The sequence below is a fragment of the Aulonocara sp. 'chitande type north' Nkhata Bay genome, linkage group LG15, assembly GCF_057382095.1.
Source record: "Aulonocara sp. 'chitande type north' Nkhata Bay isolate Kocher_YH1m ecotype deep benthic linkage group LG15, A_spYH_male_GT1.1, whole genome shotgun sequence".
NCBI classification, from domain to species: domain Eukaryota; kingdom Metazoa; phylum Chordata; class Actinopteri; order Cichliformes; family Cichlidae; genus Aulonocara; species Aulonocara sp. 'chitande type north' Nkhata Bay.
In genome coordinates this window covers 11,215,589-11,234,320 of record NC_141358.1, presented here as the reverse complement: position 1 = coordinate 11,234,320, position 18,732 = coordinate 11,215,589, and the positions used below count along the sequence as shown (strand labels likewise).

The following is an 18,732-nucleotide window of genomic DNA, read 5'->3' as shown; positions in this document are numbered from 1 at the left end:
TATTGTAGATCAACAAGTTATTTATAGCAGTTTAAATACAACCAATCAGTTTTTGGCAAATGCCAGAAATCAGTTTTTGGCAGACAATCCCTTTTTGGCACAACACCGGCAATGCGTGGAATTACCAAAAATAGAGAGGGGACAGCCTAACATATGAAACAGGAAAAGACTGCCGTGTAATCCCTTTATTTTAACAAAGTAACTGTATTTTCCTTATTCCATTTAAATTCTCTACCACTCTCATTCAACACTTTCTTTTTAAAAGGGAAAAACAGCAAATAAAGAAAATCACCCTTTGACGAAAGGCAGACTAAATTGTACAAAAGCAAGCAGAAATCAATCAATGCAAAGAAACCCCAGTAATTCTGAATTTCTCCTTGTGAGCTGTGGATATTTAAGAGGAAGTTTTAAAACACATTTTATCATCTCTGAATAAACTCCGTGACCCACTTTAAAATCAATCAGCAGGTGTAGCTAAAGTATGCATCAAAGTACAAAGTCTGAATGCAGCGAGATGGAAACTTCAGACAAACGTGTAAATGATCAGAACAAGGCAGCGTTATCAAGACTTTGTAAATATCTTCATTATCCATGACCCAATTCCTGCATGTGATGAATGCTACAGGTGTCATACCTGATTGCACAAACAAACAAAACACCTACCAGTGTATGTGTGTGCGTGCATGTGTGTAGTTGGGAGCATGTGGCTGAGCGTATGAGTCCTTAAAGCAAAGAAAGTGTGATAGCTTACGTAATGCAAAAGAAAGGGTAATAAATATGTGCTCTGGCATGGTCGTTGTGTTATGTAACAGAATGCTAATGCTGAGTAAAAGCGATTAAATCATCCAGACAGTAGAAGAGCCAGGCACTATGTACATGGATGGCAATCTACTCAGCTCATTAGCAGAAATTTCAATGTAATACAACTGCCATCAGGCATAATTTCCATTAAGAATTCATATGTGGAAAGTTTCAAAATCAAGCAAGTGTCGATAAGTGTGATCATGAATATGGAAAATGACAAAACCTTAAATTTACAAAATTTGTGGAAAACATCCGATATATAAATCTAAAAAAAGACACTATTGCGGTTTAGTTTTCTGTAACCCGGTCATATTCAGATTCATTAAGCAGCTTCCATTTTACTTATTAGTTTGCTTCAAATAAAACTGAAACAGTAACAGATGTGTTTGTTTTGCACATGGGGCTGACTGAAAGTTTTAATTCTTGTCCAGCAGTGTGTGTTTCGGCCTTCTCTGTTTTAAAGGGGCAGAAAAAGAAGCAATCGAATAGGATTTAAAAAAAAAAAAAAAGAAAAAGTCTCACCTTTCATCTGGTCTGAGAGTGTGACAGTAGAAGTCAGAGCGATTAATGAAGAAACCCGTTCGCTTGACCACGTTCTCTGCTATCATACTCAGACGGTCGAGAACATTGCACAACTTGCTGGGACAGAAAGAGAAAGATTGGAAATGTCATTTTAACTCGCTGAAGAATAAATCATTTTAAAAAATGGATGTGCCTGTAGAAGCTCATTCATCAAATTTTATATCCAAGTCCCTAGACTTTAACATCTCTATTCTTTGCTCCCAAAAGGGCTCAGGTTAAAATGTCAAGATCTCATATGAGTGTATCAGAAACAATGAGAAGGTCTGGAAATGAATAATGTCAGTATTTTAATCCAGAGAAGTTTCAGAGTATCCCAGATAGCTGCTTTGAGCTCTCTTTAACACGTCTGTCCGGACCTTCCCAAAATTCCTCTACAACAATGTGAGAGGAATTTCAAGCAGTTCTAAGAGAATTATAAAGTCACATAGAAAATGTTTACTTCAAGTTATTGCTGCTAAATATTGGTTATACAAGCTACTAAAGCCCAGGATGTACTTAGTTTTTCACAGTGACTCTGATTTTCCTGATATACCACTTTCACAGGAATGAGGTGGACATGGGGGTCACAGTGATTTTGTTATTTGAGTGCTTACAGGCATACAAACTTGTCCAAAGGTTCAATTTTCTCTTTATGTAATGTGCTTACGTCACACCATGATATTTTTCCCCTCTTTCAAAGTGAGCTTCTTATTTTGATGGTAAAAACATAATAAACCTGCACCTTAAAGATATTCTGTGCACTAGTATTTGTCAATACCTCTTGGTGTATCGGGCCATGTCCCAAGCGATATAGTCTATGCAATGGGAGGGAGGGAGGAACTGATTCAAGTTGACCACAGCACGGAACAGCTCCTCACTCAGAATCTTCTCGTGTTTCCTTTTTTCACGCTTCTGTAGCACAACAAAGAGATGTACACATGTATGTGTGATTCTATCAAACGTCAACTTAAGTGTTACATTATGGGGAGCTTGATGTACAGTCACAATAGTATCTGAGTTCTTTGAAAGGTTTCCATTAGGGCTGTAGTCAGACATGTAACAGATTCTGTGTTTTCCTTTGAAGTATTAATCAACATCCGTTCATGTCTTTTACACAGTGACCTCAGAGAACACAAAGCTGCAAGATGCAATTTACAGGTATCGAGCAGAGTAGAATATATGTAATAGAAACCACATGATGCAGGCCAAGGACATCCCAGCCTACTAAAATCAACCTAAAAATGAAAATTAAATGTGAAAAAACATTTTAATTAAACAAAAACAAAAACACGACTTTCACAAGGAAAATAAATAATCAGAAAAAAAAGGGGGTTATGTTTTGTGTGTAAAATATTAAAACGAGCGGTCCACACACGCACACGGGTACTTAAATATAAATATAGGATATACCTCTGGCACTAATTGGTATCAATTTGAAAGTCCTAAATTGCTTTGTTCACGAATGATCCCATTCACAAACTTGGGTGTCCACGTCGCCTGACCTCTCACCTGCCTGGCGGGGTGATGATACCCCATGAGCCTTTTATGGCTGAGGGGCAAAAAAAACAGTAAAACATTTAGAAATTTTGTCCAAAGTAATATTTAAAACATCTTTCTCCTGCCTTTTACTTCAGTTATGCCTGCACAAACTTACAAAACTTTGTGGCCTTAAGAACTGTTGGTCAACATCTAGCAACCAACCAGATTGGTTTCCAAGCTCACTAAGAAAAAAAATGATGGGCAACAACATCAAACTGCAAAATACAGCAAATTTGATGGTGTAAAATTTAAAAGTACCTTTGGCGAGCAAACATGGTGCAACAATATTACAGTGATTATAAATCTTGCCTCTAATTTTGTCGTAATCAGTAAGTGAAAAAAAAAAAAAAAAAACAGAAAAAAAAAATCGAAGGAATTATTCTTTGTCAACTAAAATGCATGAACTCATAATCCTTCTGTGTGATCTGCAGTCACACTATCCATTAAGCTATTTCCACATGAACTCCACTGTAGTTTTATGACTGATCACCCAGGGTGATAATCAGCTTGGACGCATCATTTAGCAGCTCACATCGCCATTCAAACATCCAGCAGTGGCACCACAGCAACCAGTCAAATTACCAGCACATTTCCTCGACCATTCAGCAGAGCGTGTCATACAGGCAGACACGTATACACGCTCGGTCACACTTTCTGAGCACAGATGAGATGCTACAAGTACAGTACACGTGAACAAACACTCAGAACAGCAGACTTGTATTGTTCACAGGTATAAACAAGCTTTAATAAAAGGCCACAATAATGTTGAGGTGCAAAAGTGCAGTCGCAGATCACGAATGATAACATAAAACAGTCACACATGCACACTGACGTATGGGAGTGGGCTTTTCAGTGACGTATTAGTGACATTAATGAACACTGTAATAATATGGGTGTATATTTTACCACAATGGTTTAATGGGTTTCATGTTTTTCTGTAAGGTTACAATCCAAATTATATATCTAAGGGTACAGCGTACAAGGTATCCTGAACAAGTCATTCACATGCTTTACCATGTGTGCCTTTACGCCTCCTTTCTTACATGCTGGGATGCATGCATTAGCCCTTGCCAAAATGATGCACATATAAAAGAGTTTGAAGGGCCAGCATGGCCCATGCCACCTCCATTAAGGGATAGATGGCAGTGGGTTTTATGGTTAAATGCCATTTCCTTCCTCTTTCTGTCTCTCTTGGATAATCTGGAGGGGGGTATTGTGTTAGCAGGGGATCCCCTGCTTTGCTCCCCGCAGTCTGCAAATTTCACATGGCTGTGGCTTGTGCACACCTCTGAGCTCTGTGATTCGTTCCTCATCTCACAGTTCCCCTTGTGAGTGACAACGTGAGCTGGAGACCCAATCTACGGAGTATATGGCCATGTGCCCAACATAAAGTAACTGTGATGCACACAAGGATACATCTGCAGCATGAAGCAAGATAAAGCATTTTATAATCTTCATAATTTATAATAAAACATAATAATCTTGCTTTTTTTTTCTTTTTTTTTTTTTAAACTGACAGCAGTTTAAATGAATTATGTTAATTTTTCAGCAGAATAATATGGAAGGCATAATGTGGTGAAAGCTAGGTGTGTCTTATCAAATGTGCTTGTGCGTGTTGGTATGCTTGTGTTTCCAGAACAATGCAGAAGCAGATCAATATTCAAGGCAGCTTTTCAACTGCTTGTAATCAGCAAGCACTCAGAAAGTCTCCTGTGACTAAACGGCTCCACAGCAACACCTAACGCACCAATATCAACAGAATGCTTGACAAATTACAGTCGTGCCCTGCACTATAATTTTAAATAGCTACCTCTTGAGTGATCACACAAGAAAGTTATATTTGATCTAAAGATATGCCTGATGCATATATAATCCTTAGCCATTTTTAACTCTTTCAGTTTTAATAAAAGTGCTGTACCGAGAGTATTGGCAGGGACTAGAAAGAGAGGCCACATTTCTCCCACGTTAGCTTCTCTTCATTGGCTTATCTAATTTAAAATCCTTCTCCTCACTTACAAGGTCTTCAATAACCAGGTGGCATTTTATCTTAAAGGCCTCCTAGTACCATATCACCACAATAGAGCACTTTGCTGTCAGACTGTGGGCTTGCTCATGGGGAGGGATTGTTAAGGTTTTCTCTGTATTATTTTAAGCTGTTTACCGTACAATATAACGTGCCTTGAATTGACTGTTTTTGTGAATTGGGCTTATGTAAATAAAACAGATTTTACTGACTTTATTGAACTGAAATTTGATATACAGAAAATAAAATGTAGATAAATTAGCAGAAGACAACATGAGCTGTGTATTTACGTATTTCCCTTTATTGCATTGTTTCTCTGAAAGCATTGTGTTGCAGATGTGCCCTAAAGTGCTAATTAACTGTAGCACTGGAAAAATTTAACCGTGAACTCTCTAGCCCTAGAATGGATTCACAGGTACATTCAAATCTGCTATTAATTTAATAACTAAGACGTTCGAAGTCTGCATACTTGCATAACTGTGTGGAGATGTGATTTTATTTATATCACAAGAATTTATGTAAATAGTAAATAGCTTGTAAGTGATTTTATTACTTAATGACTGTATTTTTGTGTCATTAAACACATTTTGGAATACTTATTTCAGCACCTCCCTACCTTGACCAAGTTGAGGATGATGATGGGTGAGCCAAACCGCTGTAGCATCTGGTCAAAATGGAGGCCAGCTACATAGGCGTATGGGTCAGCTTGGTCCACTGCAAAATTAGACAGAAAAAATATTTTAATGGTTAAATATTTAAGGGTCCTCACAAGAATATAACACAACTTTATTGACCTCAATATAAATTATTTTTCAAAACAATATTGCATATTGTCACAGCTGAGGTAAAAGTAGCAACAACACTGAGAGACCTACATCACCACCACCACCAAAGATCACTACAGTGGAACACTTGGTCTAGCTGCTATGAAAAAGAAGTTATCTGAGTCACTTGACTAAATGCTTAAATTCTTATCCATCACACATCACTATGATAAAGCCATCCGCTGTGTTGTGCCTGCATGACTGAGCATGCGTCAAGGCATGACATGACAAAGAGATCTGATAATAGAGATCTGATTAGGGCTGTGCGATATGAACAAAACACTCGACTTGCGTGAAGTGTTTCCAGCTGCGCGTCATGTACCTGGAGTCGAGTGTTTTAACAGATGCATGAAACTATACATTTTTAGACATAAGTTTTTAGCAACCTGGCGGCTCTTTTTTACTTCTCATCCATAAATAATCTGCTCTTTCACGTGACTCAGTTTATTTTGAAAAGTCTCAACAGGATCTTGAGCTTTATTGTGAAAGGTTTATGTGGAACATAAACAAGCGGACACGCGATGGTGTTACCGTCGCTGTTGCTAACCACAACGCATAAAAACAGGCGCTTGTCCGTCTGTAGTGTGGTTATATTAAATATAAGAAAAAGAGAGAACTTTAAGAAATTAATATAGCCACTACAGTGACCATCAAAACGATGAAAAAATATTACCGTAAACAGTTTATTTTGCAACACCGCGAAACAAACGATAGCGTAAAATGAAACAATGGACGTTTTTATATCGTCATCCGATGTATATCGTTATATTGAGCAGCCCTAGATCTGATGATAACTTTAAAATAATTTTACTAAAACGTATTCCTGATATAGAGAGCAATACCTCTATCGAACCCTGGCATTACATCATGGAGTAAATCCAGGATTTACAAGAAGGGATACAAACAATTTAGACCAAGCCCAATTCATGTGTTTTTAAAAATATTTCTGCTACATAAAGGGCTTAAGAAATGTATTAGATCAGCACCCAATGTTTGTTTTATGTCACAACCATAAATTAACAGTACTGGTAGTTACCAAAATCATCTTTAATGTTTGTAACTGTTAATACACCTTTGTGTGAAAGCTCTTTAATTGAAATTATACTTTTCATGTCAAAATTTAAATATTGTTGTTATCCATTAATTTCCAAATTAACTGGTTTACAATTAAAAAACAGAAAACAATAAAGCACATAATTATTTTTTTGATTAAAATGTAAAAGTACTTGATTGGATTTCACTCCAATGTTTATGTAGTCTTATTTGTAATAAAACAAGTATTCTTAACATTTTTTGTATCTATACTTTTCTTTTTGAATTTAAAACTTTTCCACGTGACTATTTTAACAGACGACCTTTAACACCGCACTGAACCTTTGCATTTTCATTTTTCTATTAAATGTTCCTTTTAAAAAGCACATTTACAGCTTCTACTTGCCACTAATGCTCAACCCCACACCTGCACACGTTGCCAAATTGGACTAGTGCGGCTGCCAGAAAGGAGACTTAAGAAAATAGGTCAGATCGTGCTGCAGTTCATCCCACAGAGCTGCTTGTGTGTCAGAACTGATAAATTAAATGTCACCTTTTTCAGCTTCTCCCCAAAACCATTTAATCGTCATGTTTTCCACTGCTCACACCTCAAAGGATGATAGTTTATGTAAAGCGCTTGTGCACCTTGGGAGGGGAGTTTGGATAATGACATTGGTGACTTTCCTTCAGCGGTCAACTAAGGTCATCTCCTAAAGGATTCAATTATGCAATAATGAGTCTTGACATATCAGAGATGGGGCAAGGAGAGATGCATTGTGTAATATAGACGCTCTCTACTCTGCATGCACTCAGTCCAGTATGTCTCTTAGCTACGTTGTTGACCTAGATTCAGCTACGACAATGGGCTTGGATATTTGTGATCCCTTTAAAATTTCAGCAGAAAAACAGAAAAAAATATCAACTGATTTCCACATAGGTCCTAAAAGTAAGTAAAAAGAACCCAACTAAACATATGTGACAAAAATGTTACATGTTGGTCATTTATTTATTAAGGAGATTGATCCAATACCCAAAAGTGCATTTTAAGCTCTTCAGACCACTTCAAGTATTCCAAGATTTGTTCTGTTTTTGATTAGAGCCAAGTCAATTTGATGCCCTAGGTAAAATTTAGATTATGGTCCAATCAATAAATGTGTGTATCAGCCTACCACAGAGAACATATTTGTTTTGACCAACATAAGTGACCTGGAGACGGACAGTTATTTAATATGAAAGGTTCCACAATAATAATAACCTATATTATTAAATAGAAACAAATAAAACTGATTTTTGAGTTTCATTTGTTGTACCATCAATGAAAGCAAGCTATACTGGCACACCAATAATTTATTTAAATATAATTTTTCTATAAACATTTATGCACCAGTGAAGATGTCTTTCTCTCCAGTCAACAACAAAGCAACATTTTCCTCGTATTAAACATGGGCTAATGTGAGCAGGACAGCTTTTTAGTTTCACCTAACTCAAAATTAGGAAGGCTCAGGAAGCACAAAGATGTGAAATGTACAAAAATAAAGTCCAGCTGGAACGAATAATGAATAATTTAGTGATTTTAATTTTAAAATTGATCTTAAAGTGTTTTTAATTATTAAAAATGAAATCCCCAGTAATAGTAGACCTATTGGGAACAGGATTAAAGACTCAACAAACTAAACTACTAGTTTGCGTCAACCACTTAATTAGATGGCATATTACTTCTCCTCAGTGGAGGCAAAAATATGATGGAGGGGAAAAAGTATGCCATGCACTGAGAAAACTGTTAACACACGTAAACAGGTCAAATGTTAAACTGATGGTGGAAGGGTTGGGGAAACATTTAGGAAATGTCAGATAAGGACCGTTTTGAAGGATCAAAGTGGAAGCAGGACGATGAGGGAAGATGACACACGGAGAGATCTTAGGAACATGCTCAGTGTCTATCTTTCACAGGTAAATGTCACCTGAGGATGAATTAAAGGGCAAACCAAACGAAAAAAAGATTACAATCTAATACAGGCATTGTACACATGCAAACACCAGTCTATTCCTGTGTGTACACCCCCACACACAGAGCTGTCCTCACCGTCAGTCTCGGTACCTAATCACCTCCCTCTGGCCACGGCTTTGTGTTTTTATCCTGCTTATAATGAAATAGGACGGATACAAAGCTGAAGCCAAAAGGGGCCATCCTGCCTTCACAGTCTTATTTTTTTTTTAATCTTTTGCCAATAGTTGAAAGGAATGGCCTCAGTATACTCTACATATATTCTCTTATTTTAATGTAGCTTTTCTTCGATGACTTATTTCTTCTGAAGTATCAAAAGACAAAAATAATACATATACAGTTCACCACATGTTACATATTTCAGCCTACAACAAAAGCTGCTGATGCTGAAGTGTAAAGAAGAAGTCTTACATCGAATTGGAGGTTTTGGCATCATGGTGGAAATGTCCTGGGACCAGTAGAGTGGGACGGAGCCTCGCACCTGGACATATGAGGAGTAACTCCCTGCTGTGAAAGACATAACTGAGGCATCATGGACGACCTGTTCAGTCTCTACCTCATTAGCCACATCCCCCTGAAAAAAAAAAACAAAATAAAACAAAAAATGAGAAAAGCAAAAAAGAAATGATAAACTTCGGCATGATTGGGAAACCCAAGAACATGTCTTTAGAGAACATAAAACAATTATTATAATACAATTATATAAATCTAAATTCTTTATGTAGTCTACAGGAGTGGTTCTTCAGGCTTGTTGAAGAACATTCAGAGCTATTCTTTGGGTGTTCGCTGTTTTTTGCTCTGTAAGGATGATCTCACATTACTTCAGTAACGTTAAGGTCCGGGCACTGGGACTATCCGGGATGTTTTTCTGCCCAGGTATGTTTTCACTGCATTAGCAGTGTGTTTGGGATCATTGTCATGCTAGAAAAATGAAGCCGTTGCCAATCAGATACTTTCCAGATGGTATTGCATGATGGATGCAAATAACATAGCACTTTTCTGTGTTCATAATTCCATCAATTTTGACATGATGACTATAATGCAGCACTAAAACCACCTCTCCTGTGTTTTATAGATGGCTGTAGACAGTCACTGCTATACTGAAGAATGGACAGAAAAACTTTGCATGAACTTCAGAAAGCTTGAAGAGCTTTTGCTCAAGATTAATGTAAAAATTACGATGCCATCGCCTTGTGAACCAATGAGGGGAGGCTCAAAGCTTTACACAGTGCTGTAGTTTATCATAAGATATCAAAGTGTTTCTTCACCTTTCACATGGCAAACATTTCAAAACTGAACGTACAACTTACGTGTATATATTATATAAACACTCCCACTGCACTTTATGTATGTATATGTACATATGAAAAAAATAATTTGAGTTTATTTCCTGTGTATAACAACCATTTTACCAGTAACAGAAATTACTGGTGTACAGTTTTTTGGGCTTTTTAAAAAATTAAATTATTTTTCATTTCTATTGCTATTTTTTTTATAATATAGCTCTAATTCACTTCCTTTTTCACTGACTCTTGTGCTGCTGTATCCCCACTGAATTTCCTCACTGTGGGATTAATAAAGTCTATGTCTATGTTCTTCATCTAACATTCTAATATAAGACTTCTAACATTCGGTCTGCAATTACCTTCCTCATTCTCAGTTTTCCTACTACAGTCATGTGAACAGTAAATACTAGAAATTGTTGGGGGATTTTTCTGTTACATATCTGGGCAAGAAAACTCTTCATCTTCTTTACCTACAGAAAAAAAGGATATAACTGAACAACATCCCATCTCAAAGACACTCACTCCCATTCCAAAAAGAGAAAGTGTGTCCAATTAACCCCCTGTGATTAACCAGAGTCATTCTCAATCTGTTTTGTGGCCCTGATGCCACCCTCTACTATCTGTTCCTCCGAGTTACCCTGGTAACTTCTGTACCTCACAGTTGGCTCCCCTTTTGAGGAAACGGGTGCCAGCAAATTTGCTGGAGCGCCTGGCAATCAGGGTGATGTGAACCGGTCGGCCGTAGATCAGAAGTTCTGTAGGTGGTCGGTAAAGGAAAAATAATAATAATACCAATATAGACCTAACAGCCTAACAATGACCTGTGGAAACAAACACATATTATTAGTAAAATGTAAAGAAAAATCCTTTTTAAAATTGTATTTCATTCATAGCAGTCATGCTTTGACATTAGCTCTTAATGATGACAGTTTCACTTGTAGTTAGAATATGAACCTGGGAAATATATTTATTTCCGATTCATCCCACCTCTACCAATATTAAGAAACCAATAAGAAACCTTACTTATAGCTCGTGATTGAACCATTCCACATCTTTTTTAGTGCATTTCTGTGTCTTCCCATCTGCTAAAAGGTTTTGCATATTTCCTATCTGGTGAGTCTCTTCTTGTTGCACCCAGTGGCCCTTTCATCCACTCAGAAAAGAGGACTGAATGCCAAACAATTTCCAGGAATTTGATAAACTCAAAACACCCACACACTGCCACAGCGGCAGCAGGCTGCCTAAAGAGGGAGACAACAGCAACAGGCCTGATTGCATATTAAGTTATTGCACTTCTGTGTTTATCTGCAGAAGACTCACAGAACGTGGCTAAAGAAAAAAAAACAAGATAAATCTGGTTTGAAAGTATTTGTATATTGAACATCCATTAACGTTATTAATATTGGCTGAACAAAAATAAGGAAAGATTGCTTAACGAGACACAATGGTGAATGACTAAAACTTGAAAACTGAACCTGAGGCTGACTTTTACTCCCATAAATCAGAGGTAATCAAGTGCAAAGTCCCTCTGCAGCAGTTACCCATGCATCAATAACACAAAAAATAAATGAATAAAAAGAAATCCAGGAGAATTTATTCATGGAGAGAAAATTTGCTGGTGTGTACTCAAAACTTAAAAGAAAATGATACTAAAGGACTGAAGCTCATAAACAAACCAAAAAAAAGAAAAGTATTCATAATTCATACAAAACACAGGCACGTCTCCAGAAAGAAGCACGTGTAACTCATCTGTTTAATATGCACAGTGTTGTTTCTCCCTGCAGATAACAGCCCGAGCACTTCTGAAAGTGCCCGTGTATGCATACCTGATACGCTCTGATATTTGCTTTGTTAAATCCCTAAAAACCAAATAATTGCTTGTGCAGTTCTGTGATGAATCACACAGTGTGATCCACGTGATCTGGTGGGGGCTGAGCACAGTTCAACAAGTGGTGCTGCGAATGAGAGATGAGAAGTATCGACAAAGGATAACAATGTGAGAGTCTTCTGTGGTGTTGGGTGTAGTTTCACACATGGAGTAATCAGTTATTCACTTAATTTTCAAATAAGCAATCCTTTACCGTTAAAAATAAATAAAAATAACAGCAGTTCCCTGTTCTTTTTGCTGTGACAAAAAGGGAAAAAAAACAAAAAACAAAGACACAGACTCCCTGGCATGCAGCTGCATCTATGTGGTTGGTTAAAATGATCAGTGCTGACAGATGCATCCCAACAAAGTCTCAACATGGCACCAACTTTATTACTTAAAAGAATGCACTAGAGCTGCAGTCCCCAACCTTTTTTGCACCACGGACCAGTTCAATGTCAGACAATATTTTCACGGACCGACCTTTAAAGTGTCACGGATAAATACAACAAAATAAAATGATACGACCAAGACAAAAACGGTGGTATTTTGTAAATACAATAATAAGCGCAAATTTACGGTGTAATTGTGTAACTTTATTAGCAGCGTCCTCTTGAAATGTGCCAACAACATTGAGTAACATCCTCCTCTCTGCCCCTTAATGCTCTCTGGTTACTATGGTAATGGTAATATAACGCAAAAATATTCCTTTCAAAATAAGACACACAACTACAACACGGGAAAAAACCCAGGGAAACCTAGTTAACAATAAAAGCCCTGAAAACCATAAATTTCACACCCGAGCCTCAACTGTCACGGCCCGGTACCAAATGACTCACGGACCGGTACGGGTCTATGGCCCGGGGGTTGGGGACCGCTGCACTAAAGGTACTAACCTTGAGGATATTCTTTTATGGTTTCCATAAAAAGCATAGCAAGTGTGTCATGGCAATTAAAAAGGAAACACTAAATAATTCTATAAACAGCTGATGCTCAAAGGATACTGGACTGGCCACAAAATCCATGGATTATATACATAAGCCAGTCATGATGCACTATGTCCTTGACTCGCTCCAGGAGCTTCCCGTTCCACACATATTTGTAGTAAGGCTCGTTGTAAAGGCCATAAACCACTGTAGAGAGAAAAAAAAAGACTGAAGCATTTTTCTGGACTGGTATCAGTCACGCTCATCAGACCATAAAGATCATATTTAGTGATAGTTATATAACTGATTAATTTTATCTACTGGTATACTACAAAATATGTCATAAATGGCACGAATCCTGTGTCAAAGAATATAAAAGTATTTCCCAAATAGAGTATCTGTGACTTTAATGGTATGTTAGGTTTTAATGTAGCCACCTTAAGTTGCTGTGTCTCACTGCATTTGGACTTGTATTCAATAACTGGAAAGTATATTCTCTTGGGTTAAGATCAGCTGACTGATTTGTCCATTGAAGAATATCCTATTTCTTTGGCTTGAGAAACTCTCAGCAATATACTTTTTTGATCATTAACCATTTGCAGTCTGATCAGTTTTGCAGCATGTGTCTGAATCTGAGCAGAGAGTAAAACCCTGTACAATTCACAATTTATTCTCCCACTTCTATCAGCAGTCACACACTACCAATAAATAATAGTAATGCTGTTTCACTAGCAATCATATATGCAAATTCCATATATTTTGTGGTTTTACCTCTGTACACTACCACAGCATTTTTTGAATAAATAAATAACAAATTATGGACCCAACTGTATATACTTCAGGTACAACATGTATTCCCTCTCCAGATTGAAATCATAGTTTTGTGTCTCCCAATGAGCTCCTCCCCAGCCAATACAATGAAGAAAATAAATGAAAGGAATATAGATAAACTCCTCTCACCTTTTGTAGGCAAACCCTCATCTTCAAAGATGTCAAAGCTGTCCTGCTTGCTCTGTGTGTGTACCTCTTCCTCAGTAGAGGAAGCTGCTGAAGACCATTGTTCATAAGGTCTCTGCAGCAAAGTCAGGTTGTACTGGAGTGAGTGGCTCAGGTCATAGCTGTAACTAAAGAGCATAAAAGCAAAGTCATATGAATCAAGTACAACCTGTGCTGCACACCATTATTACACCAAGCAATACTTTATACACTCACAGAAATTCTTTTTTCCCCACATATTAGTAAAACCATAATGCAATGCAAATTTATAACATAAACACAATGTTTTACATATCTTTCAGCAGTTATGTTGGTGTTTTAAAATACTATATAATCAGATGAGTGATTAGCAAATCACTCATTTCAAACCTCTGAGATAATTTTCCTCACTGGAAAGGGTTTTTTCCCCTCTTATCATCTTTAATACTGCAAAAACTGTTAGAAAATGATTCATATTATCAAATTAAATCTCCAGGCCATAGCCAGAGTTCCTTTCCCAACCAAGGCCACAAGGTCAAGAAATGCTTTTTAGTTGTTCCTAGCCTTCAAGCTGAGCAGGGCATCGGTACACGTGTTTAGTCTGGTGTGATGCGATATTGTAAAATTCAAAGGGCACTTGTACTAAATAAGCCTAGAGGGAGTGTGCTGAAAGCCCCCTTGATAACAGCATTTATAATCTGACGTAATTTGTGCATATACAAGTTACTGTATCCTTCTAATAGTGAGAGTTTGGAATAACAAACTGTCTTACCTGAAGTAGAAGTTGCTGGAAAGGTCCACATTCTGAAAGATCCTGAGATACCTGTCAGAAGAAATCTATTTTTAAAAACATTTTTAATTTGCACATCCAGTGTAACAGCTATCATTTCATCTACTGCATTCAGGTACTCCTGAACCGAAATGCACAGCAATAGCAAAAACAGTGGTTAACTTGGACAGAGCCTCAAAATAACAACCAAATAAATGTTTGGGTGTATTTCAAGATGGCTACTAAGCAACAAGACTTGCATTGCTGCACTAGAAAGTTAAACTAATGAATCAAAGCGAACAAATAGTTACAACTTGGCAAGTGGTGACCATACTAGCATATGATATATATAGTATATATAATAATGGGAATGCTATTATTATACTATATAATAATGCACTCATCAATATTTCTTCAGCTTTGAGAGATTCTTCCTCTTTTGTCAGACTTTCCACTGTTTTATACAATTTGGGGATTTTGGGTGGTTTATAAATACCTGATACACCTTTTCCTCAGTCAAGTGGTCAAATAATGTTTTCACACTAAAATTATGTACATGTGTGAAATCATGGGGGGGTTTTTTTCAAGCCACTATTAGAAAAGCTTCAGTCCTTGTCCACTGGTAGTGGATGAGTCAGCCTTTGTGTTTTGTTTTGTGGGGTTTTTTGTTGTTTTTTTCCTATTTTGGCACATTCTGTATGACAACACTATTTTTGGCCAGACTACAATTGTGGGTGTGAGCAGAAGAGAGTAAGCGTTTTGTTGTTGTTGTTGTTGTTTTTTGCTACAAATGCATTTCAAGATATTTTATTATTTCTGAAAATTTCCATACTCAAAATTAATAAAATCATACAGTAATGTACTTAAATAGAGTGGCCTCAAGGTAATAAATGGGAGACAGAGTAACACAATACCTTGCTTCATCGGGGTGTGTAACTCTGACTGAGTCATTGGGAATGTAGATCATAGTGGTGTCTTCAATTTTGTAGATGGAGTGGCCCCCAATATCAGCCATCTTTCTGCGCTTCGTGATCAACACGATGTAGTACCCCTCTAGGAAACGCACAAATCCTGGCAAAAAGAAGACAAGTTTTAAATCTTTTACAACAATCTCATCAAATGGAATTTCCTTTCCAGCAACATGTAGTGTGGCTCAAAACAAGTTGATTTGTAGGTCAACTTTATTGTTGCCAGCAAATCTGCTACAGTTTTGACAGGACAAACAAGTGAATAGCTCCACTTGCGGAGGTGGATAGTGAATGTATGTGTGTCATATTTGACAATATTAACCATGTAATTTGCTCCATTTACGCTTTGAAATTTTGACCCAGAAAACATCATGCAAACACAGTCAATGATTTGCTTTCAGCATCATACAAGCTATTTTTCCATCTGTGACATTTAGAAAATAATGCAGACAATGTCTGTATGTTTTTAATAATATCTTACTTAGATAAACACAGTTTATGTAAGTGTGTCTGCTAGAAATATACCTCCCCTTCATTATAAAACTATTACTAGAACTAATTTGTTAATGGATGAATTGAGGATCACAATACAGACACACGGCCAAGAGTGCTACTCAGCCCTCAAGAACAGTTGTATAATGTCTCCTGCGGTTTCAGAAGGATTTTTCAAAAACAAGAGACACCATCTTCCACCTAACCTGGAGCTTTAAAGATACATTTTTAATATTTTTAGTAGCTTTATGTAGCTAGAACAGTGGCGAGAAGACAGGAAAGCTAAAAAATATTTTCAGGTATAAACAACACCGGCTGCTGCCCTGCTAAAATCGAACATCTTATACAAATTCCTACTCTTATTCCACATATTTACAAAGAGTAAAACTGATAAAGGAAAATATGGCACAATAGCACTGATAGCAGTCAAAGATATATATTTATTTGTATATGACATTGTGATGCATAAAGTCATAATTTCACTATGTAAATATTTTGATTAATTAGTGTTATTTAACTTAATTGGATATCAATTCATTTTTTTCAGTTTATACAGTTCTTACAGTGGCTTGCTAAAGTATTCGGGCCCCTTGAACTTTTCCACATTTTGTCACATTACAGCCACAAACATGAATCAATTTTATTGGAATTCCACGTGAAAGACCAACACAAAGTGGTGTACAGGTGAGAAGTGGAAAGAAAATCATACATGATTCCAAACATTTTTTTTTTTTACAAATAAATAACTGAAATGTGGGGTGTGCGTAATTATTCAGCCCCCTGAGTCAATACTTTGTAGAACCACCTTTTGCTGCAATTACAGCTGCCAGTCTTTTAGGGTGTGTCTCTACCAGCTTTGCACATCTAGAGACTGAAATCCTTGCCCATTCTTCTTTGCAAAACAGCTCCAGCTCAGTCAGATTAGATGGACAGCGTTTGTGAACAGCCGTTTTCAGATCTTGCCACAGATTCTCGATTAGATTTAGACACCAGACAGGTCAGGGATAAAGTTATTGAGAAATTTAAAGCAGGCTTAGGCTACAAAAAGATTTCCCAAGCCTTGAACATCCCACGGAGCACTGTTCAAGCAATCATTCAGAAATGGAAGGAGTATGGCACAACTGTAAACCTACCAAGACAAGGTGGAATTCCAATAAAAGTGATTCATGTTTGTGGCTGTAATGTGACAAAATGTGGAAAAGTTCAAGGGGGCAAGCCACTGTATATTGAGAATCCCACTGAACAGTTTCCCACTTCACTTGTAGTGTAACAGATTTCTTCTCACTTGAAGACAAACACAACCTGAGCTAAAATCTAAAATAACTGATCAATGACAAATGATAACCAACAATGGCAAATGATGCCGCCTAAGTAGTGGTATGTAATTAGTTATATGATTAGTTAGTGAATTTGTCACAAGTTAATCAACATTAGCTAACTTTAATAATTTGTTACTTCAAACTAGAAAGTGGCCTGACATCCAAGTTGGGTGAAAAAAAAAATGTGTTGAATTGGTAAGTGCAACATACATACTACACATATACACACACACACACACTAAGGACTCTTAAAGTTATACTTTGAAGTGGCTTGTACTTAATCTGCAAAACGCTGCAGTTGAAGTTAACCAAAAATATTCCGTTTCATAAACTAATCAGGTAAAACCTTTGAAATAAGAAGTTCTGTTTCACTCATGAACATTCACGTGACAAATTCAAAGTAATGGTGTGCTAGTGTGTCTACATTATCAAAGGTTTTTGTATTTTTTTCTGCATGATGACCGAGAAGCAATAACCCTGTGTAAGATTAAATAACACTTATGAGTTCCTGTATGAGTATACCGGTACTGTCCTTCTTCCTGGAGGAGATGGGTCAGACTGACAAAACCTGCGAATAAAAATATACTTACGCTAATCATATTCATTTTGTACTGTAATAAGAAAGCTACCGGGCAAAAGGCCTCTTAGAATACACCTTGTACCCTACATGGCTACATCACACTTTTATTACATAATAGCAAAATGATGGTTTGCGAACAAAGATGTAATTGGGGTTGGGGGTTGGCGGAGTATCTATATTATTCAAGCAGAGGACAAACAACTGTCTGTGTCAGGGTGACCGACTAACCTGCTGTGGAAATGTCCACAGAACTACTTTGTTGAAGTGGGCAGCAATTATACCCTCAAGTCTTTTTGAATATGATGCTACAAGTTTAGCACACTTATGTTTGGGTTGTTTCTCCCATTCTTCTTTGCAGAACCTCTCACGGTCCAGGTTGAGCATCAATGCACAGTCATTTTCAGATCTCTCGTTCATCTTTCCCTCCACCCTGACTGCAGCAAAACACCCCCACAGCACCACCATGGCTAACTGTAGGGATGGTATTGGGCAGGTGATGAGTGGTGCCTGGTTTCCTCCAGACATGACGCTCAATCTTTGTTTCATTGGACTACATAATTTTGTTTCTCACAGTCTGAGAGTTCTTCAAGTGCCTTTTGGCAAAATCCAGGTGGGCTGTCATGTGTCTTTCACTGAAGAGTGGCTTCTGTCTAGCCACTCAACCACACAGATCTGACTGGTCTGACTGTCTTTCTGGAAGGTTCTCCTCTCTCCACAGAGAAATGCAGGAGCTCTGTCAGAGTGACCACCAGGTTATTGATG

The 18,732-nt window shown here is 37.3% G+C and overlaps 1 protein-coding gene across 3 annotated transcripts in view; it reads right to left on the bottom strand.

The window, feature by feature from the left end:
* Window positions 1-18,732, bottom strand: part of fig4a (FIG4 phosphoinositide 5-phosphatase a) — a 56,693-nt gene that overhangs the window by 32,192 nt on the left and 5,769 nt on the right. For all 3 annotated transcript variants that reach the window (XM_086264110.1, XM_086264111.1, XM_086264109.1), the window contains 9 exons: window positions 15,526-15,682; window positions 14,615-14,665; window positions 13,828-13,991; window positions 12,946-13,074; window positions 10,729-10,829; window positions 9,200-9,362; window positions 5,544-5,641; window positions 2,144-2,277; window positions 1,327-1,443 (listed from right to left, as the gene is read on the bottom strand). In XM_086264110.1, coding sequence (XP_086120236.1) covers window positions 1,327-1,443; window positions 2,144-2,277; window positions 5,544-5,641; window positions 9,200-9,362; window positions 10,729-10,829; window positions 12,946-13,074; window positions 13,828-13,991; window positions 14,615-14,665; window positions 15,526-15,682 — 1,114 coding nt within the window. The remainder of the gene's footprint in view (window positions 1-1,326; window positions 1,444-2,143; window positions 2,278-5,543; window positions 5,642-9,199; window positions 9,363-10,728; window positions 10,830-12,945; window positions 13,075-13,827; window positions 13,992-14,614; window positions 14,666-15,525; window positions 15,683-18,732) is intronic.